General features: G+C 37.7%; 1 protein-coding gene across 22 annotated transcripts in view; it reads right to left on the bottom strand.

Annotated features, from left to right (window-relative positions):
- CFAP46 (cilia and flagella associated protein 46) overlaps positions 1-22941 on the bottom strand; it is a 108749-nt gene that overhangs the window by 10912 nt on the left and 74896 nt on the right. For 14 of the 22 annotated variants that reach the window (XM_082308581.1, XM_082308595.1, XM_082308594.1 and 11 more), the window contains 5 exons: positions 21909-22021; positions 20302-20383; positions 17414-17550; positions 16271-16357; positions 5832-15477 (listed from right to left, as the gene is read on the bottom strand). In XM_082308581.1, coding sequence (XP_082164707.1) covers positions 15341-15477; positions 16271-16357; positions 17414-17550; positions 20302-20383; positions 21909-22021 — 556 coding nt within the window. In that variant the 3' untranslated portion in view covers positions 5832-15340. The other 8 variants (XR_014227845.1, XR_014227846.1, XR_014227847.1 and 5 more) reach the window with 6 other exon arrangements.

The raw sequence follows: 22941 nt of genomic DNA, 5'->3' as shown, positions 1-22941 counted from the left end.
ATTAAAGTTGACAGATAATAAGAAAACACGGAAAAAAAAAAAAACTATTTTCCTATACATTATTAGAGGCTTCAAATTGTTGCCATTCTCTGGATGATGATAAAGCGCTGACAGTATTCTTTTCACAGAGAATTCTTTGTCAAGCTGTTTGTTAGTTTTTAAAATTAAAGGGAATTTTAACCACTTTCTTACTCTTTGCACTCAGCTGTTCTGCTCTTAGATCATTAATTAAAGGTGTGACAGTAGTATTTAGACATACAGAAGAGAAAAAGTGTTTACAGACTTCACAGACTTCACTCAAATTTAGAGAAGCATTGTACAGATCCAAAATGGCACCAAAGAATTATGAAAAACTATATATTATAATTATGAAAAATTGACGATAACAGGATTGTGGGAGGAAGAAAGAGTAGCAGCCACGCAAATCTCACAAGAGATGATCAGACATACAGTTTTGGACACACAACTTCGAAAATAACTGTGAAACATTCAGAAAACAGAGGCTGGCTACAACACAGGGCTAGGAAGCATGGAGACACGTTAGAAATAAAAAGCTAGATTTGCATGCTGTTAGTAAGGATAGTAGAGGAATCCACAGGAGTGGAGGCAATTGCTTAGGTTATGCAGGAAAAAGGATTGAACTTAGAGGATGGTGAGATAAGGAGTCTCATGCCCTGAGTGACTGGTCAAGGAGTTATAAGGAAAACAATGTTTAGTACTGCGAGATGCGGTGCAGGATGTAATCAGTCCCACAAAAACAAGTGGGGAATGTAATCTGGAGAGCTAGGTTTATAGATGTTAACAGACATTTGTTGAGAAGTAATTTATCAGGGTGAAACACGTGAAAGCCTGAGAGAGGGGAGTGTAATCTGAGCCATAGAAGTAGAACATGGCAGATGAGGTGCCACGGACTTTCAGGGTGATGGCTGGGGATGGTGCAGGGCATCCAGCAGCTTTCTGGAGAGAACCGTATTTGCGTTGTCAAGGGAAGTAAGCAGAGAAGCAGGAGACGTTGAGGAGGTAAAGAAAGCATATCAGAGAAATCAGAGAAATAGGGGTAAGCAAGCATTCATTCATAGTCTGTTAGGAGCAGTGGGATTAGCATGAAGGTATCGGTAGTTTATTTTCAACAGAGAAGTTCATAATTTAATTAAATATACTGAAAAACACCTGAGCAGGATCTAAGTGACACACAAGGGTTCATCATCTAAACCTGTGTTCCTAGTGTGAAGCTCTATCTTGCGAGTTTATGGAGAAAAAGTTCATGTCTAATTCCACATGTAGCTCATGGCCTAACTACCACTGTTAAGATCTGAATTGTACTCCTTTCACACTAGCCCTCTAGCACACTTTAATAGATTACATTTATGGTTGTCTTTTACATCATTTTGCCACCCTGTTAGACAAACACTGACATGCAGCAAGCACAGACATAAAAATGTAAGCTGCAACAGGGTGACATGAAAATTAGTGGTTCTGGACAAACAGAAAATTAATATTAGAGTCTGACTGGTCTTCATTTCATTTGGAGAAGGAATTAATTAGTCTTAATAGGACCACAGAGGCATCACAAATGTTTTCTTTCCATCAAGCAAAGCCTATGTTGAACAACAATTAATCAATCATTCTCATAAAACACAGGGTGTCAGCAATATTTCTCACTGCCCATAACTGTTATTTTTCAGTTCCTCACCAGTATTTTCCATTAAGGGCCAGATTTTGTTTGGTTTATTAATATGAGTACTCCCATAACTGTGGGGAAAGCCATTTTCTTGAACAAGGCATTGGTTCTTACCTTCTGCACATATGAACAACTTTTCTTTGTAAATGTTTACCAATTCTTCAGCATTAACATTCCCCGGCTCTAGTGAGATAGTGTCTCTATGAGAGGTTCCCATCTTTGAGACAAACAAGGAATAACAGAATCAGTGGGGGGTTTCATGTTAAAATATCTTCAGTAATGCTTTTCAGGAGGAGGATACATTTTTCCTGCCTGTCAGTCAGAGAGTACTTTTTAAAACATGTGAACACCTTGCTATGTTGGTAGGAGTCCAACCAAGCAATACAAGCCCTGACACAAAGTGTTACAGACTTCCCAGTTGATATTTAAGTAAGTCTTTCAATGTAACACAATAAAAAAAGTTTTAGAATTACAAGCAAAACAAGGGGCAGGAGGCAGGCTCTTTTTTTTTTTTTGAGTTGCACACAGTGACTGAAGAGACACCTCTTGCATTATGTGGCAAGGGCATGGCATGACCATTTTACCATGCACAAAAAGTTATGCAATGGATGGTGTTAAAGATCTTAATATTTCATGACTAAAAGGTGTGAATGCTGCCAAAGTCAATGTGCTCACACTTGATTGTGGACTAATAAACAGCCTCTTGTGTCCTTGAATTTTTGTTTTGCCGCCAAGAGTATGCCTAGAAATCACATCCCTTTTCTAAAAAATGTATTATAGCATTATCTACAGTTTGCAAAATTAGCAATGTTAACACTACACCATTCTTCTGCTTTGTGATCATTTATTACATTTTAATGAAGCAACCTAGACAAAATAACTGCCCTTCTTATAAATCTTCCATGACACTGGGGGATAATTACTTTGTGCTTTTCTTAAAAATGTCAGCAATAATCCATCAATTTACTTGTTTATAATGGAAATAGCATTTTTATTTTTTTGGAATATAAATTATGGTTGCCATAAGAGCTACTGTTGTGTTATGAGGTCATGCTGGTTCCTTTGGGATACCAGTAAGAAAGGCACCGACACTCAAGGCTAACTAAATGGTTTACTGAGTAAAAAAAAGGAAATTATGGGAAAGGTAATAGCAATCTTAGGACCCTTCTGATGCTGGGAGTCCCAGCTGTTTCAGCATGGAACGAGTCCTTTCTTGTAGATCATGGCACACTGCCCAGATCCCATCCACGGTGAGGTTTTCCAACCTTGTTGTTCTTCACATCTTTATGGTATTCTTCCAAGTGAACAGTTACCTATCTTCTATCTGTACAATGCTAAACTTTCTAGTTGGCACACCAAGGTTCACTGAGAGCATTGCACTCTTACACATCTCCATAGGAATGAGCTCTTACAAGCAGCACATAGGGGTGGTATTGTTAAGGGCAGTGTATACTAACGTCATGGCATGTGCTCAGGTCACTCATGCTAACATACGGGCCTCTACAGCCAAGGCCTATGCTTAAACTCTGCCTAGATTCTGCTTGAAATCGCTGTCTCCTAGTTAGAATGTCTTCTGCAGTTGCCCACCACAGCTGCTCTGCATTTGTAGTTGTGCCAGCACTTTCTCATGGAAAAAAACCAACCAACCAAACCCTGTTCTCAAGGCTATACATTCCTGAGAAATAAAAAGAAGTTCCTGGCTGAATTTTGGCAGGGGCGGGGGGGGGGGGGGGGGGGGGGGGGGGGATCAAAATAGCTTTCAAAAATCAATTATTTCAGTAAGAGATAAAATGCTGAGGTTTAAAAATATACTATCATCTAGGCTATTTTCCATAGCCTCAAATCTAGAGGAAGAGTACATTTTAAAATGTCATAAGATCAACTCACCTCACCACCCACTAGCAGGGAAGAAGGTGAGGGCTTGGCCACTGAATGATGTGTTGGTGCACTTGAAAAAGTTTTCATGTTCTTGCTCTGGCAACAAACACAGCTTCTCTAGGGATTTGCTACTGCTTTTTGAAGCTACAAATATCTTAATATGTAGATTTTGTTTCTTCTAAAATCACATGTAACTGCAGAGAACTGCTAGAGGAGATACTACCTGCTCAAAGTGAAAGCACATGGAGAAGGGCAGATTATTAAGGACCAGCTCTACCAAAAGTTCATCATAAGCAGGATCATTCCAGCATAGCTCTGAAGTAGGGGAGATGGAGATTAACCTCTAATTCATCCATTTGCATCTCATGATAATCAGGTTGCTCCTTTTGCAAATACTTTTACCTTGTTTTTTGGTAAGAATGCACTTATTCATGTCAGAGTTTCCACTTTTGAGTAATGAGACCTTGTCCTTGCCCACACTGAGTCTCTACTGCCGAGGGCTCTGAAAGCAAAAAGGCAACTAACAATCAAACCAAGTTTGATAAACACATTTCTCCGTGTCTCTGGCTTTAGCTGGCTTTCTAATTGTTTCCTGCTTTCTCTTCCATTCACTTCTTCTCCCGGCTCAGACCAAAACCCCCCAAATAAAACACTTCTGATGTTCTTCAGCTTGCTCTTACCTGCAGATCTGTGACCCCACTCAGAGGAGACCTTTTCTCACAACAAAAACACTCACAAAGGAGGGAGAGTTTTGATGGGATCCCTCAGTGAGATGAGGTGACTTGTCTAAGCCTAAGCAGGTCCACGTTCACATATGCTTTGAGTCTCCATGATATTCCTCTACCACTATTCCAACCTGAATGTTCCCACAGATGTATGCAGGGCAGACAAGTTTATTCACAGTCTAGCTAGAGGAATAAAGTACATATTCATCAGCTAAAACCTTTTCTGTTTAATTTTGACCTCAGTGAAAATGATTATCCAAGAAAACAGAGTCATGAACATTAACAATAATTCTCATCTCAATTATTGAGAAATACAATTTGTAAATGATTAGTGAAGAGAAGATTCTTAGAAAATTTATGATAATGTTCTTTATTATAATACTTTGTATTATAAATTGTACTATTCTTTCTCTTTATTGCATTTATATTGAAGCCTCTTTCCTTTTCTTTGTCACAAAGAGTTAAAATCTGTAAGAGAATTTAAGAGCCTTTCAGTAATTTGGCACATCAGTTTTAGCTCAGCTATTATCTAGCTGCATCAAGATATTAATGTAGTCATCTCTCTTTAGTCTCAATGAATTGCTATAAAAATGTCAACCAATTAGATTATATTGGCCAACATAGCCCTGTTTGATTGAGTACAGATGTAGGCCACGTCCCTTGAATCATACTGATGAAGAAGCAGAAAGGCTTGTAGAACTCCAGTGCAAATTTATTTCAATATACGTACCATTTAGGTTTCTCATGTCAGTACTTGCAATACTAATAACCAAAAAATGCTAAACAGGTATTTTCAGATGGAATAAAAGTCAATGTCATTCAGGACAAATACTAATGAACTCTCTTGGAGGAGGAAAAAAAAACAAACTATAAAAATAGCACATAAACCAGTATGCTGGTACAAACATAGACACTGCTCCATTGCACAGATGTGACTATGCCAAAGGAGCAAAATTAACATCTCTCTTACTTATGGGAATAGCACTGCTAAAATTCTGTTCCTGCCTGGAAACGTAACACATACTTTTGTGTCAGGAAAACAAGCAGCGTATAAATACTTGATAGAGATACCTGGTTACAAATGTCTCGGTGCTGGCTGCTATGCCATTTTGCAAGCCAGTAAGACTGTGGAATTCCCTTTCTATGCACGTACGATATGTGCATGCACCTAGTTGCATGTGCAGCACTGTCATGGAATGCACAGAAAGGAACAAGTGCTTACAGATGAAATACCTCTCAACCATCTGGTGTCCACACAGACCACATGTAATTAAAAGCTAAAGCTATGTTGTTATAACTTAAAAGCTGAAAACAGTTTCTGTTCCATATATGATAAAAATTCAGAACATGGTTAAGTTGTTCGCATTTTGCTAGAAGAGATACACAACAGGCAAAGCATACTGACCGTGTATCTCCATGGTATGGTCTTCCTCAGCTGAAGAAGTCCGTTCCCACTCTACTCCAGCAAATCTTTATCCATGTGCATCTGAGCTAGTATTTGGTCTTGAGCAGCCGTGCAGGAGAAAGCATGCACCTGGGATGTTACGTTATAAGATTGCAGGCTAATCGTCATAAACACAAAGGCCCAGTGAGGATCAAATGAACGATGACAGGGAAGGAACTCTAGTAACCTGAACAATGTAAGGAGTCAAGCAAGTTGCTACTCTTAGGGCTATCGAAGGAGGACGATAAGCCTGTTGCCCTGGGATGAAACTCACTGAGATGGGTCAAGGAGAGAAACTCTCTTCCTGTATGCCTTGCGGACTGAAGGGGGTCATTGCCTACAGCAGAATATAGGATGCAGGGGAAAAAGAGTTTTGGAGTTTTGAAGTCTAGTATGAGATGTTTTAAAGTGTTTATGGGAATTGATGAGACTTATGGGATGTTTAGAGGAAGGACCAAAGGTGGGGAAAAGAAGGGCTCAAGATACATCAGGTGCAGAAAAAGAGAGGGGAAAGGGGCTAAAGGGGGTCAGTTGCATGTAAACAGGCTGCTAGTCAGTATGTTGTCTGACTGAGACCTGCACTTGATCAGCACCATCTATCCTCTCATCTCATTAATCCTACTTCTAACTATATTCTGCGTGGGTGTGCTCTCTGTTCTGAGAAGGTATGTGTGAACATGAGTAAACCTCCATTTGCTAAGATAAGCTAGTGAGTAGGATAAGAAGTCTGTGTACCTGCAGCTGGAGCAGGGCCGTGAACATCCAAGGCTTGCATGTTTGGGTGCTGGCAACCGAGGAGATGGTTACCTACTGCATAGACAGAGTAACTGAGCCCTGACCTGACTAGCATTTCTGGGTTCCAAGGAGAAGCTCACCAGCAGGACTAGCTAGGAGACAGAGATCAGGCAAGAATGTGTAATGGAATACAATAGCAAGACTCAAAATGACTTAGCTAAAGTAAAATGACAGGAGAAAACATTTCAATTTACTTTTGCAAGACATAAAAGTAGTGGCTGCTGTATATGACAATGAGAGTACCAGTTTACATTTCTTAGACATTGTGACTGATGCTCTAGCAGGGCACTAATGCAGGTAGGAAAAACTGAACCTGCTTGCTTTCTTGAAAAATCATTTCATGGCACTCTACCTCAGGTAGTGATGAAGGCTGTCCAGGGCTGGGAATTTGGGATGTATTTACTGTGCTGGATATGGATAACTGTCTGCATGGAAAAGATGGCACTGTTTTCTCCAAACCCTTTCTGAACTGAGTCCTTGCATTTTTTTTATGTGGATATCACTGATTTGGTAGGTGTGAGCTCCTACAAGAGCCAAGACAGTTTGTTCTAGCCTTTTATTATTAGTCAGTGACAGAGACAGTACGTTTAGATATTTCCTATGACTTCTAAGTGACATCGGGTTCCTGATTCAGTGACCATGTACTGGAATAGTTTTTTCTCTATTAAATACTATGCCAATATCACGCTTATTGCTATATGCAGTTTAGCTGCTACCTCACTACCAGGATTAAGCAAATGATTACAGATAGCCATCTACATACCTCAGCTGCAGCACACTTCATACTCGTTTATCTTATATTCTGTAAGCTACTTCAAGAGTTGTAAGTCCAGATAAATTCTGAGAACATGACAGAATTGCAAATATTTTTGGAAACTCATTCTTTTCTTCCAACAGAAACTCTTAGTTACTTTTCTGACAGCGTATTGACAGGTAATTAATAAGTACCTGTCACATCAGTAGAAGAACAGACTGTTCTGGCTGCTCCAAGAATGCTGAGAACTTCAGCAGACAAGCTCATTAATACTAGAACGAGGGTCAAGATGTCTGCTCCAAGCAGACTAAATGTTTTTATCACAAACTTTTTTCCCCCCACATTCCTCTTCTATTCCAGGATACTGCAGATTACAGCTCTACCTGTAATTCCATTGTCACTGTTCTCTCATCAAGTTCGCTTTGTACTTACGAGCTTGTTCTCCATGCCATCCATAGCAGTTTTCCAAATTAACACTTCTGGCCTGCAGTATGAAACCATTTTCCTTTACTGATCGATTGTGATCATGCCTTCATTGTGCTAATCAAAACAAATTGTGAGCAGCGATCTGTCTCTTAAAATCTTGGCATTAAACAGAAAAAGAACACAGAGTATAGCAGTGTGGACACTGTCACTGGGATATGATTAATAGGTATGACCTAGTACCCAGTACCCACTCAGATAATAAAACACCCATAATATATATTTTCATAAGGAAGTCAGTACAGCATATGATTGTCCAGGAAAATTACTAGCTGCACTTTTGAAAAACCCAGGTTTTGGGGTTTGGGTGGGGTTTTGTTTGGTTGGTTTTTGTTTTGTTTTTTTTTTTTGTTGTTTTCTGCAACTCTCCCTGCAGTGTAGCTACTATTGGCTTCTTTCACAACTGACTGACTTCTGCAAAATTAAGACAAACCCCCCCCCAAATTAAAAAGAATTTTAGACAATAATGAACCCAATTCAATTTACTTCAGTGTTCTCATCTGTAGGTTATCTCAGTGCAGCTGTGACATGGAAATGTTATGTCAACTCTTGAATTATTGAATTGTTGAATATGGGTACAGTAGGCCCATAAAAATGGAAGTCTGAATCATCCATTCTGGTAAGAAACTTGTCTTGTTACAGTAACTTTAATTCCTTTAAAAAAATTAAGTCATTGAAAAGGCTAGAGGGAAATACAGAACATCATTACAAATATTTTCAGATGTATGTTCAGAAAATAAACACAAATTCCTAACTAGTGCAGCCCTGTTGGAGATTTCTGGAAAAGCTGTTCATCTCCGTGGACATCTAGTTTCTCCTAACAGTTTCAAATGATAAATGTCAAGTATGAGACCATCAAGAAAACTAATAGGTCATGAACATTCAGTTATAGGAAAGAACACAATACTAGAGCTCACTACGGATCTCGCTTTCGGTTTCATCTTGCCAGTTTTCACCCTCTTCTGCCATCATGTGTTAGGCTGAGGCATTATATGAAATAAAGGAAAAATAAATGACAGCAGTAATTCAGTGATGAAGAAATATCTCCCTAAATATTTCCCATAGTAATGGACGTTGCCACCAAAATGAAAAGCTAAGTTAAAAGAGGGGGATGTTATGTTTGAAAATTTTCAGAAAGCTAGTCAAATGTATGTAATTTCTATTAACGACATCTTCATTTGCTGATGGTGACACAAAACACTAAGGCTTACGATTATGATTATTGAGGATTATTTCCCTTCTCATTTCTTTTATCTTCTTAGCCTTCTGAAAGGGGTCTTTATTTTGTTGGCTTCAACTGCATTAAACTTAACACTGACTTAGTGTATGTATACTCTCTTGGCAGGGGAACAATATATTCCATGGGAGATGTACTACTGTGATTACAATGTTTATTTTAGTATCTTTGAAAATATACACATGTATAATAATAGATAGCAAGATTCAGATTTCAGGGAATATTATAATTAATATTTTACATACCAGCAACATTGTTGACATATCATACTGCATTTTTGTAAAAAAAGGATTAAGTGATCTAAAATTATACCTTCTACCATAAGTCTTAGGCAACCCTCTGGAAAGCTGCAGTTTATTAAAATTGTTTCTTCTTATACTTAAATGAAGACTTCTGTGACTGCTGCTTTTGAAAATGGTACCTACTAGGTTCATGAAAGACCACTCATGTTCTGCTCTCGCTGGCAGAGAAATACTCTATCTACTCATTACCTGAGTAATGACTCAGGTCTTCCACACCTGGTAAATATTTCAGGGCACGTAAACATGCCTTCAGTTTTAAGTTGACCACATTCCTAAAATCCATGCTAGTAACTGTGTTATTGTAGCCACATAAAGACGCTTCAGTTGGAGACATGAATTAATACCTGAGAGGTACTCTAAAAAGCTCTACCTTGTGGCTTTACAGCCATCGAGCTGGTCTTTCATCCACGATATACAGAGGAAGCAATTGGTATTCACATAGGATGGCTGGCTGCCCTCCGATACCCTATTCTTGGATAGCTTTCAGGTCAGACAGAGTGCCAAAGCAGAGGTCAGAAGGCTTAGCAGGTTGTAAAGTCATTAAATTAGTGTTCAAACTCAGAGGAATGGGCTTAGATAGTCATGGGAATGTGTCTTTACAACAGTCTCCCATCTGCTCTCCTTTCCCTGCCTACAAATACCCATAGCCATCAGCTGCTAAGTTTTGGCATCTGCTCTGCCGCGTCCCTTTGCAAGGTGGGGAGACAGGCTTACCGAGAGGACCAGGCATCCTAGCTTTGGAGAGAGCAGCATGTGTGATGCGCAATCCTTGAATGATTGCTTATGGCAGTTTAGTTTTAGAGCAGTTACACCAGGGACTAATGTCAGAACTACTCTTTTTTTATTTTTTGTTTTATCATTTTGTAGCAAACTTGCTGCGGTTCTTCCCTGCAGACCATTTAGAACTACACACTTTTCTTGGACAGCTACCTACTACTCAAATTATATTCTTGTCCTAGAATATTATCAATAAATTCACCATGATTTTTTTTCTCCTCACATTTTTTAGATTACATAAATTTTAGCTGACCAATTCTTTTCATGCTCAAATATATTATGAAATGTCATTTCTGTTATAAAAGCTAATTGATAATGTGATTTGTTATGTTGCTGAGACATAATTCAGAAAGTTATTTTAAAGCCGTTGATACATGGAATAGCACTAACTTTAATATTTCTTGTATGAATAGATACAGCACAAGGGAACGATGTGGTGCCATGTAGATGAAATATTTTCAGAAGCTTTTATTCTTGTTGTTTGGGCTTGTGCCAATGTCTTTCTAGTAGAGAGCTCATACGTCCTAAGCTGTATCTACTGTAATTTATTCCTTGGTCATTAGTTAGCAGGATTTTTACCTCCAAGTTGCTGAACAATATATAATATTTTAAAAATTAAGAGCTCACAGTCAAATAAATGGAGAGCATTCTCTAGAATACTCCTCCAAAATGTAGAAAATTACTTTTTATTTAACAAAAATATTTTAAAATTATTTTCATTTTTTTATTTAGTAAAAATAATTTCTTGCTCTGGTGAGACCCCAGCTGGAGTACTGCATCCAGTTCAGGGTCCCCAGGACAAGACAGACATGGACCTGCTAGAACCGGTCCAGAGGAGGGCCACAAAAATGGTCAGCGGGATGAAACACCTCTCCTATGAAGAAAGGCTGAGAGAGTTGGAGTCGTTCCGCCTGGAGAAGAGAAGGCACTGAGGAGACCCTATTGCAGCCTTTCATTATAGAAAGGGGTCTTACAAGAAAGATGGAGAGAGACTTTTTACCAAGGCCTGTAGTGACAGGACAAGGGGCAATGCTTTTAAACTGAAAGAGGGCAGGTTTAGATTGGACATAAGGAGGGGATTTTTTACGACGAGGGCGGTGAGACACTGAAACAGGTTGCCTAGAGAAGTTGTGGGTGCCCAGTCACTGGAAGTGTTCAAGGCCAGGTTGGACGGAGCTTTGAGCAACCTGGTCTGGTGGAATGTGTCTCTGCCCGTGGCAGGGGGGTTGGAACCAGATGATCTTTAAGGTCCGTTCCAACCCAAACCATTCTCTGTTTCTATGGTTCTATTTATATGATAGAAATACTAGGACTTACCTTTTTGAATTTGCTATTCATATGTATTTAATGAATGGCTTAAAATAATCACATCAGCATTTCATCGTGACTATTTCCATTGCAGTCATTAGGGAGTACTCTTTCTATACAAAATTTTATATGTAAGCAACAGTCTTAATTCCATTTTTGTATCTGCAGCTGGAAATTTTGGTCCACTCATTTCATATTGAATCTTAAAGAATGAAAACCTTCAGTATGGCACCTTGTATGACTATGCTACTATTTTGTTCTCCAAATAATTTGAAGCCAAGGATCCTCTTAGGGGTCTCACATATTAGGCCGCTACAAGATAAACATACCCCTCTTTGCTCCTTCTGTGCTGCACACAGAAGATTTCTTTTGCTTTCATTGCCACCATCTGTTGGCTCACTCTGTGGGGAGAAAGCTTGCTATTGTTAGTCCAGATAATTTGCTATGAGAGCACCTCACTTTTTGGGTTTGGTTTTTTTTTTTTGGTGTTTTTTTTTTTTTTTATTTTGAACCTTGCCTTGAACAGAGATGACCTTTACCCAGACCTCGGCAAAGTCTGTTTGAAACCTGACATGGTTTTCATTCCATGATCACAGAAGGCATCTGAGAACCTGTCTATTTTTATTTTTCGTTTTTTCACTCCCACTCTCTCCCCTAATTCTAGACTCCACCTGAGTAGGTGCTACCTTATAATTCTCAGCTGATGGCCAAATGACCTAACGATAAATGGAAACATTTCAATTTGGTCTGGTGAATATGCCCTGAACTATCTGTCATGTCCCATTTCTTGGAACAGAGCTGCCTGACCCTAAAATTCTTAAGTGAGAACTATTACATTTCTGCAAGAGCTTCTAAATTGCAGAAAATGTTTGTGTGTGTGACAAAGATGTAAATTTAGGACTTATTTAGCTTCTTAAATGCTGAGACTTGTTAGGCATTTATCATTAACTGTAAGTGGGGTCTTTTCATGTTTCCTAATTAAAACTCACTTTGTCCTCACAGAGGAGTCCATCTGCCTAAATTTTCAATCACAATCTGAAGAATATCAGAAAATTTGAAGCTTTTAGTTGCTTATTCAAATCAGGTTCTGAAACAGACATTTTCTACAGTGTTCCTTCTCAACCTTTCTTTGCTCAGTTCCATTCCTATTTACTGTCTTTAACAGACAAGCATTCTGAACTCTAAAACTGTATCAGCTGAGCTGCTGAATCCTTCCTCTATAAGAAGCAAGTTCTTCTCCTTTGTTAAATTGCCATTGTAAATTTAAAAGAAACATAAAAATGTTAATTTGTCTATGCTGCTGCTCTTTTGAAATCATTCCAAATTCTGCTATATATCTTTCCCTGAAATGACTTTTTACTTTTGTACAATCATGTCACCGCACATTGCTACAAACATATAATGGAAAAGAAGATATTATTTCTGGTACTAATTCCTGAAGGAATGAACTAGATGTCTTCTTATGTCACTGAATGCATATCCACTGTCACCTAAAGTACAGTTTATCATCTACTCATGTAGTCCTACTACTATTAATGATTTTACTGACTGGTATTTAGCACAGTGAGACAGAGAATACTCTCCTAATACCCCAGGCAATTTGGTTATAACTACACTCAGTGGCCCTAAGTCAATTATTTTTTAATGCCTCAGAAACGCCAATCAGATATATTATGTAATTATGCATACCATCCACTTTTACTATGCTTACCCAGCATACACTGCCCATTCGTAGGTATTCTGCCAGTTTCTCTGATTAGTATTTCCAATATCTTACTCTCAACAAGTAAAGCTTACAGGCCTGAAGTTTCCTGGATAAGGCCATTGCTCTTTATCAATGCTTTCTGATAAAGCAGTGCTGTCAGACTGCAAAGAATTTTTTGGTCATACTCATTCATCTTTCTGACAGAGGTTGTTGCAACGTAGTTAGGGCTAAAGTATCAAATACAAATGGGAATATTTTTGGAGAAAAACACTTTGGTAGATTAAGTTATTTCCATCAGTTTCATAAATAAAACCACAGCAGTAAACTATTGAATAAGCCCATTGTACCTGGATATCAATGGTTTTTCCGACCTTTGCAATCTTGCAGTTTTTATCCTGGATTATTCTCAAAGAACACCACTGCCATTTCTGAAGCACTGAAACTTTTCTGGACTTTACTATTTATGAAATTTCTCCTTTCAAGAAGGTGAAAGTTAATACAAATTCATGAAAACTGTCATGTAGCAAGGCAGACAAGACTTCATGATTCCCATTTTTTCCAAAGACTTTTATGTTACAGAAAAAGAGACAGCACTAGGAAGATGGCATTCCAGGTAAAAAATGCCATTAATCACAGGGAAATAGAATTTCATAGCAATGAATGTGTTGGAGAACGATGTGGGAAATAATCTAGGAAATAATTAAAGAAATTAACAATATAGTGGACATTTGCTTCATTCAAGAGAAGTTGCTTCTTCAAACTCAGAAATACTTGAGTTTCCCAAATACCATGTACAGGATTTAAAAAAAGCAGCTGAGTAATAGTGATGCAATGAAAAGGTACCTGGTAAGACTTAAAAATAAATAAACAAATAAATGAGAGAACTTGGGGAAAGGGACTCATGCCAATATCTGGTGAAACATGGCAAGTTCAGAGACTTTAAAATATCTTACACCAAATCCTTAATTTTCAGGCTGGATAACTTAAGTACAGACTATGATCTCTTCTTTACTTAATTTGTATTGTTACTGAATGCCCAGATACATGCCATAAAAAAAAATGTATGTCCTATGTCTAGATAAAGAAGAAAAATACGTATAAAGGGAATAAAAATCATGCATGTTATGGAACATTGTTTGACAGAGCAGCTGCAGTTCATATAGGGTCATCTAATTAAATTGTGAGAGCAAGGGGGAAGGAAGCACAAATTTATATTCTATTGTGTGTATAAAAAAAGTATTTTGCATGTCATGATTTTGTAATTATGGTCTATATAGCCCTATAACTCTTACCAGGTTCTAATTAACTATAGCACAGCAGGTAGACAAGAACAGTGTCTTTTCAGTGCCATTTTAATGCTCTAGCGGGAACACAAAAAAATGTATCACAGGAAACAAGCATCACCATTTTATTGGAAAAAAAAGAGACTCTTAAAATGGTTTTAGCTGCGATAATGATCAAATCTTTGTATTTTCCATAAGTGCTAAATTATTTTACCTTTATTTCTACTGTTATCACTACAAATTAAGTTTTAAAGTATGTATTTTAAAAATGCATTGCTGATTAAAAGAGCATGTTACAAAATCTATACACATAAAGATCTTATTTGGGATTTTGGAATAATTTAATATATCTTCATATGTTATTCAGGAAAACTATAGGGAAATAAAGAAAGCAAAAAACTTATTAAACATTTTATTTAATACTACTTTTTTTTTTCTAATTAAACTACAACTACCACTATATAAAAAGTTAAAAACCAATTTGCTCAGAATAAGGTGACTTGGTAAATTTTTCAGCTTATGCTCCTGATAAATCTTCCATGTAAAAATAAAATACATCAAGGAAAACTTTTTCCAAATGGAAGTACTGACAATGATACATTCCAATTCCACTCATGCATCAATGCCCAAAAATACTAGCCTAATTTCCTTTAAGATGTGTTGGTACTCGCCAAATTCTTTTAAGGGATTCACTGAGCTCAGCAAACCTTAGAGTACTAACTGAATCTCTAAAATAAGTGTTCTTTGATATTTTCCTGACACTTTTTCTAATATCAAACTGTTTACATCTGAAACAGAAATCAGCCTGTGCTGGTTCCGATAGCTGGTTGTTATCAGCAAAACGTACATTTTCTTAAGCTCACCTCTCCTTAGGCCATATAGAAATAAGTATCTGCCACACCTTTAAATGCAAAGTGTGCCCTATACACAGTGTAGTGGTATTGCTAGCATGAAAAGTCTGACACAAATTACATAATAATTATGTTGGGTAAACCATATAACACACAATTAAAAAACGATGGATGAGTTGCAGGAAGATTTGAGCAAGTGTGAATGGTCTGTTCTTCTGCTTTGTCTCTAGGAGAACTGTGAGAATCCACTTCCACTACAAAAATATTTTTAAAACATTATTATTTCTGAATACGACTGAATATAAGAATGCTTTAAGTGCAGTAATTTATCACATCTTCTCTTTCATTAATATTTGTGGTTCTTTTACATTCTTTTTATAATATTAATAACTGCCACTATATCCAAGAAGCATTTTCTGAAAAAGCAGAAAACTACGCAACGTTTCTGATCTGAACTCTCTCTCTCTCTTCAATTCTATGACAGTGTAAGTTATAATTAAAATTTACTTTATTTACCCTTGGCTTAAGAGGTAAGTCCCATGCTATGAAAAATATCTATATAATTTTCTAAACAGTATATTAAGAGTTGTTTTACTCAAAAATCCTTCTCCCCGCTCCAACAAGATGCGAGGTGGAATTCGTATATATAGTGTGCCCTTTACAATGCAGACTGTCAAATCACTGCAGGTTCAACTTATCTTTTTTCGGTCTATAATCCATACCATTTATATTGTTCATGTCACGCTCCTGATGTAACTTTTCAGTCACACTACTTCATTTTATAACAGTTCAGCGGAGCATAAATTTTAGCTTTTGGTGAGCTATGACAAAGTCTCCCCCAAAATTTTATATATGTAAAACATAGCCACTCCAATTATAATATTGTATCAGTGGTCTTCCCACTCTCAATTCTTCTAAGAAGTGTCACAAAAATTTGTCATAGCTCATCTGAAATATTTCACTTATACCTGCGAACTACCCATATGTCTACCAAGTTCTAGTTAACATGCACTGCCAGTCCTTTGTACTAAGCTCTGTAATTCTTACTTTTAATGGAATCTCCTTCCCTGTGAATCTTACTCTTTTGAAGAACACGGACTGTCTGCCCAGTTGTTCTACCAATGCTCAACAAATCTGGAAAGAAATGTTAGTTTCTGTGAGTTTTTAATGAAAGTTTTGAAAAACAAGAAAATATCAACCATACAGCCCAGTGTCTTCACATTTAAAACTTAATGAAAAGGGATACCTTTACAGATTTAGTTTTGTATCACTGAAGGTGTGAGTTATCTCCAGCTTTTGTTTTCCACATAGTTCATGTAACTACAGATTGCCAAGTCCTAGGGCACTGCTCCTCACCGTAGAAATCCTGTTTTTACCATATGATCATAAACAACCCCCTCCACTAAAACTGATTTAAGTAGGTTACTCTTCTGTTTCAAAGATCAACCTGTCAACAACACGGTGGCTCCTGCATGCAGTTGTCCTGGTTTCAGCTGGGATAGAGTTAATTTTCTTCCTAGTAGCTGGTACAATGCTGTGTTTTGGATTTAGGATGAGAATAATGTTGATAACACACTGACGTTTTAGTTGTTGCTAAGTAGTGCTTACACTAGCCGTGGACTTCTCAGCTTCTCATGCCCCGCCAGCAAGAAGCGGGGAGGGGACACAGCCAGGATGGCTGACCCACACTGGCCAAAGAGCTATTCCATATCATACAATGTCATACATGGTATATAAAGTGGGGGGAGTTGGCCGGGGGGCAGCGATCACTGCTCCGGAACTGGCTGGGCATCGGTCAGCAGGTGGTGAGCAATTGCATTGAGCATCACTTATTTTGTATATTCTTTTATCATTATTATTGTTGTTATTATTTGCCCTTCCTTCCCTGTCCTATTAAACTGTCTTTATCTCAGCCCATGAATTTTACTTTTTTTTTTTTTCCCCTGATTCTCTCCTCGATCCCACTGGGGGCAGGGGGAGCGGAGTGAGCGAACGGCTGTGTGGTGTTTAGCTGCCTGCCAGGTTAAACCACAGCAGTTTACCTCGTACAGCAACTCCAGGCAAAATTTGGTGAGGAGCAAAGAAGGAGGAGAGAAGGGAGACAAGTAGATACACAAACACTCCATGAGCCCATACATACAAATGCCTGAAATAATACACAAGCAAACGAAGACAAATACAAATACTTACTCTCAGACAAAATTTCTAGCCTTTCTGCATTCTCTTGCAAGGTAGTGTGCCACTGGTTGGCTATTATAGAACGAACACCAGTAAGGCTTAGAAGCATTGCTGTCTCTGTTGGTCTTTCTATAAAAATATGTAGACAACTAAAAAAAAAAAAAAAATCAGAAGTATGAGATCAATAAACTAAAAATGTACATAATATATCAAAAAACATAACTAAATATACAATGCTTTTTAATAGAAGGGGAAAGGGAATGCCAGACTGCATTTTCTTGTATGCGGAGCATAAAGTGTTTTCTAACATTCATACAGTACCTTAAATTTAATACAAAGAACGTAGGTAACTTTCTCTCTACATCTTTTCATGATGCAATTTTACCATGAGGATTGCTCCATAGTCATATTACTGTTCTGGGCATCTCAGGAAATGTGAAAGGAGGAGTAACACACTAACTTCTACAAAATACTGCAGAATACCCTTTATAAGATAGTCAAAATGTTGGGAATCAGGTGAAAAGCCTTGTTTAGTTCTGCTGAAGCTGCTAAAAGGAAACATAAAATATTGCAAGAACGGAAAGCTTGCTCTTTGTTATAAGCATGGCAATAATCTGGAGGCTTAAAAGCAAATCACTTGTAAGGCAGGATTAGATTTTTTTACTGCTGAATATTTAAACAAGTATCTTTGGTATTCTTGTTTTAGTGATGGGAGGGAGTGATACTCTGTAAGGTTGGAACTGCAGTAAATTGAAGGTTGAATTTTGTTTTTATTAGCCTCTGCTTTTCATGGTAACTTTATCAGAAGATGATAAAGTTTTCTGTAATCTTTTGGGGAGATGCTGTCTGTATATGGAGTTATGTGACTTAGTTTTAACTGAATGTTATTCTAAACTTTCTGGAAGCTTTCAGGCTTAAACATGCAAGTCCTGTTGATAAATTCACCAATCTATTAAAGTGAGACTTCAAAAGTTCAGAGTTGGAAAAACTAGTTTAAGGAATTGTTTTGTTTGGTTTAGGAAATGGCTGTTTGGGGGAGGTGAAAAAGGATACTAAAAATAAAAACACCAGGAGGTTGTTTAAACACTTGGAGATCTGCATATTTACGTATGTAGATGTGTGTATAACCTATCTAACACACAATTCATTTTAACTTACACATTGTTGCGTTGGTTAAACAGTATTTTTAGAGAAGAATTTTTTCTTTTTTATGGAATGAATAATCATAAAATTCAAGAGCTATTTATGCAGACTTACCAGGATTGGATATAAAATTTAATTGGCTACAGAACTATGGCAGTCCCAAAAATGACATGAATAAAAGTACATACATTTTGATATGGCCTATGTTAAGAGAATGGAATGGAATGGAATGGAATGGAACAGAATAATTTTCAGTTGGAAGGGACCTACAACGATCATCTAGTCCAACTGCCTGACCACTTCAGGGCTGACCAAAAGTTAAAGCACGTTATTAAGGGCGTCGTCCAAATGCCTCTTAAACCCTGACAGGCTTGGGGCATCGACCACCTCCCCAGCAAGCCTCTTCCAGTGTTGGACCACCCTCTTGGTAAAGAAAGACTTCCTAATGTTTCCAGTCTGAGCCTCCCCTGACGCAGCTTTGAACCATTCCCACGCATCCTGCCCCTGGATCCCAGGGAGAAGAGCTCAGCACCTCCCTCTCCACGCCCCCTCCTCAGGAAGCTGCAGGGAGCAATGAGGTGGCCCCTCAGCCTCCTTTTCTCCAAACTAGACAAACCCAGAGCCCTCAGCTGCCCCTCAGAGGACATGCCTTCCAGCCCCGTCACCAGCTTTGCTGCCCTCCTCGGGGCACATTCAAGGACCTTCACATCCTTCTTAAATTGTGGGGCCCAGAACTGCACACAGAACTCAAGGTGAGGCCACGCCAATGATAAATACAGCAGGACAACCACCTCTTCTGACCAGCTGGTTACGCTGTGTTTGATGCCCCCCAGGATGTGGTTTGCACTCTCGGCTGCCAGGGCGCACTGCTGGCTCCTGTTGAGCCTGCTGCCAACCAGCACCCCCAGATCCCTTTCTGCAGGGCTGCTCTCCAGCCACTCCTCTCCCTGTTTATACCTGTGTCCAGCGTTACTTTGTCCCTGGTGCAGAATCTGGCATTTGTTCCTGTTAAATTTCATGCCATTGATGATTGCCCAATGCTCCAATCTATCTAGATCCCTCTGCAAGGCCTCTTGTCCCTCAAGAGTATAACTGGGTTATCTGAAAATTCAGCATGGACTAAATAATTCATGAATAAAATTAGGACACTAAAACTATTCTTCTTGCTTTTAATACTTCAAAAGGTATTTGTTGGGTGCCATCTGTCATGAATTCATAATGGACACACAACAGAAGTATTACAAACCCTGCCACCTGTCAACTTAAAAGCAAGGAAAATACTGAGATGCTTTTAAGGCTAAAAAAGCTCTGATTAATAATATCAAAGATTCTGAACAGGTTATTTAACATGCCATAATAATCTATTTAAATAAAAAACTGGCTGATTGTTAAACTGTTCAGTGTATGAAACCTTAGATGGACTCTTAACAGTTTACCTGTTAAAGGGAAGTTTTATATACTTAGTTGGAACATTTTGAGAATCTTGAACTCAGAATTGGGAGGTATGTATAATGTAGCAACGTTTCTGTGTCATGTTTTCTTGATCACTGCCTTTTAACAGAGCTTTCATCCTATTTAGCCCTATGTAAAGAATGAAGCTACAAGATAAGGAGACTAACTTCTCCCTTAGGTGTAGATATGAGCCCTTCTACTTGCAGAAGTAAATGAGAGTATCTATAACTCAAGATTTTAACTTTACTTTGAAATAAAAATAATCTGCCTTATTGTGGATTTTACCAAAATAAACTTTATCTTACCTTTTGTGGATATCAGAGTTTGTAATTCTTTGATAGCTTTGCTTTGATCGCACCAGATCTAGAAGTATCATCAAATGGCATTCTGGAAAAAAATATGTTATAGCAATGATATTTGCACTAATAATAATGCCCAACATAAAGAATATAAGTAAATCAGGCCTTTCTTAAGTTAATGACTTTCTTGAACACAGTCTAAACAACTAATATAAAATTTATATATTTCAGCCAAAATTGTCAAATATTAAGAACACTAATACAGTCATCCTAAATTTGATGTAACTTTGCTACACTTTTCCACAGTGTTTTGCAGATTTTTTTCCTGTGCCATCTTAGCATAACTAATAATGAAGTCCACATACCATCTTATTACAGGCTCATGACCTATATGACTCAATTCTGTAGTTATAAACTCTTGTAAGATGGAGGTATGGAAATGTTATCTACCATAGCTCCTCTCCACAAGTCAGGACCAAGGCACATCTCAAACATTGCTTATTTTCCTTAAAGGCCCCCAGTGAAATAACTTAGAATACTCTTAGAATTAAAAAGCTTTCCCTACTCTTTGGTTTGCTGCAGCTTAAACCTGTTACTTATTCTCCTAACCGAAGCAGATGAGAATTACCTTTCTGCTTGGAAAGCCTCTGACCTACTTGAGAGCTATTATCACGTCTCCCCTCAATATGTCAATCTTTCCTCCTAAAGTATGTTTTATATGCGTATATATGTATGAACGCACATACATATCCACCGATATCCACCGATAACTTATTCTATTTGGTCAATATTCTTCTCAAGTTGAGACCTTTGCAAAACTAAGTACAGTGGGGAATTATTTCATATATCTTGCAAATGACACTCCTGTATAGTTACCCCTATACAGAGCTTGGGTTTTTTCCCCTAGCAAGATGACAGTGTTTAATTTGTGATCTCTCGACTCTATTCTGTAATTCTGTCCCTTAAGCAGTCATTCCTTAACATTAATGTTTAACTGATTATTTCTGCTCAAGCATAATACCTCCCTCTAGCTTTTCCTGAATTACCCCCTGCTAAGTACTTTTAACATGAAGATTGGCTCTACAACAGATCTGAAAAACCAGTCCTGAATCTAAGCCTTATGCTACAACACCAGAAAGACTAATTAGTTGTGAAGAAGCAGAGAAAAAAAAGACCTTCTCAGAGTCTACAAATGCTTCATAATACCAGAGTAATCATTCAGCATTAACCCAGTCTTGACAGACTATTCTGCTTTGCCTGAGTGAAGACTGAGGAATTTTGGAGAAGTGGTACTGCAGAGGTTGTTCTTAACAATAAAAAATGCTTTGTTACCAAATACTAAATTCCATAGAAAGGGAGAGGAGTTACTGGGAAAACCATCAGATGATTACTTAATTTTTGCAACGACTAAACTTATTTGTGAGGAATAACAAGAAAGCTGTGCAACAGAATAAAATCTACATAATGCAAAGTTTTTCCAATTAAAACCCTGGATCTTGGAAAAAAGCCCTTAATTGCATCAATACTGTGATAATGATACAGTATGAAATAAACACAACTGGGAACAAAAGGTGGTGTAATTAAAAACATGTTTTTCAGTTCGCCTATCTCACTTGGGATGTTCATAGCAACCAGTCTGTTGAGTAAAATATGAGACATGAATCTCTCCATCCCATAGAACAGAAATGCACTGCAGTTTGTCAGCAGCTGCTCCCAGTCAGCTTGGCTGAAAGGAGGGAAGAAGAAAGAAAGGACGTTACTTTTGTGTTACTATTTTACAAGAATATTTTTCAGAAATTATCCATAGCAAACACTTCAGTGTAATTTACTCCAGAAATATTTGTAAGAAAAGTCAGCGTGCAAAGCAAGGAGACAAACAAGACTGCAGAATTCTATGGAAAGTGTAATAACTCATATGAACTATTAATAATAATTATTTTAATACAGAGGTATACTTAGTTTAGTAACATCTCATGGTAAACAAGAGGTATAGTGTATTTTTAGATAAATACCAGACTCTCCTAAAAAAAAAAAATAAATCATCCATATATATGCATTGTACGTCTTTGAAATGACAGTATTTAGCCTAACATTCCATGGGAGTATTGATGTATGCACCCATCAGGATATGAAGAAATTAAGTTTTGAAGACAGATGTGAATAATCAGCCTAGCTGGGGGCAAAAACTATGCAATTTGATAACAGGTAACAATCTCCGTAATTGTTATGAAGAAACACTAGAGTACCTACACAGTGATTTTACCTAAGTAGAGAAGATTTCAAAGGACTGATTAAACTAGCAGTTTTAAAGGAAATTCCAGTGATGACTGTGTTGACTCACTTACAGGACTTGTCACTGCTTGACCTCTCGAGATCCCTTTTATCTCTCTATTTCTATGATCTTAAAAGTAAAGTACTTCTATAAAGAACAAACTGTGTTTATGAATAAACTCCCTAAAGTATTAGTTTCACGATCAGATATTTGAAATTGTAAACTGTGAGATGTACCTTCACTACTTCGCTTCTGAAATCTGTACTCCAATCTTACAGCTGAAACAACGTGCATGGAGATGCTATAGTTTTTAATACTTGGATTTAAAAACAGTTATGATCAAAGCCAGAAATTACATTTATGCTAACATATAC

This window comes from Platalea leucorodia (assembly GCF_965183815.1).
Source record: "Platalea leucorodia genome assembly, chromosome: 4".
In the NCBI taxonomy this organism is placed as follows: domain Eukaryota; kingdom Metazoa; phylum Chordata; class Aves; order Pelecaniformes; family Threskiornithidae; genus Platalea; species Platalea leucorodia.
This window is presented reverse-complemented; position numbering and strand designations above follow the sequence as displayed.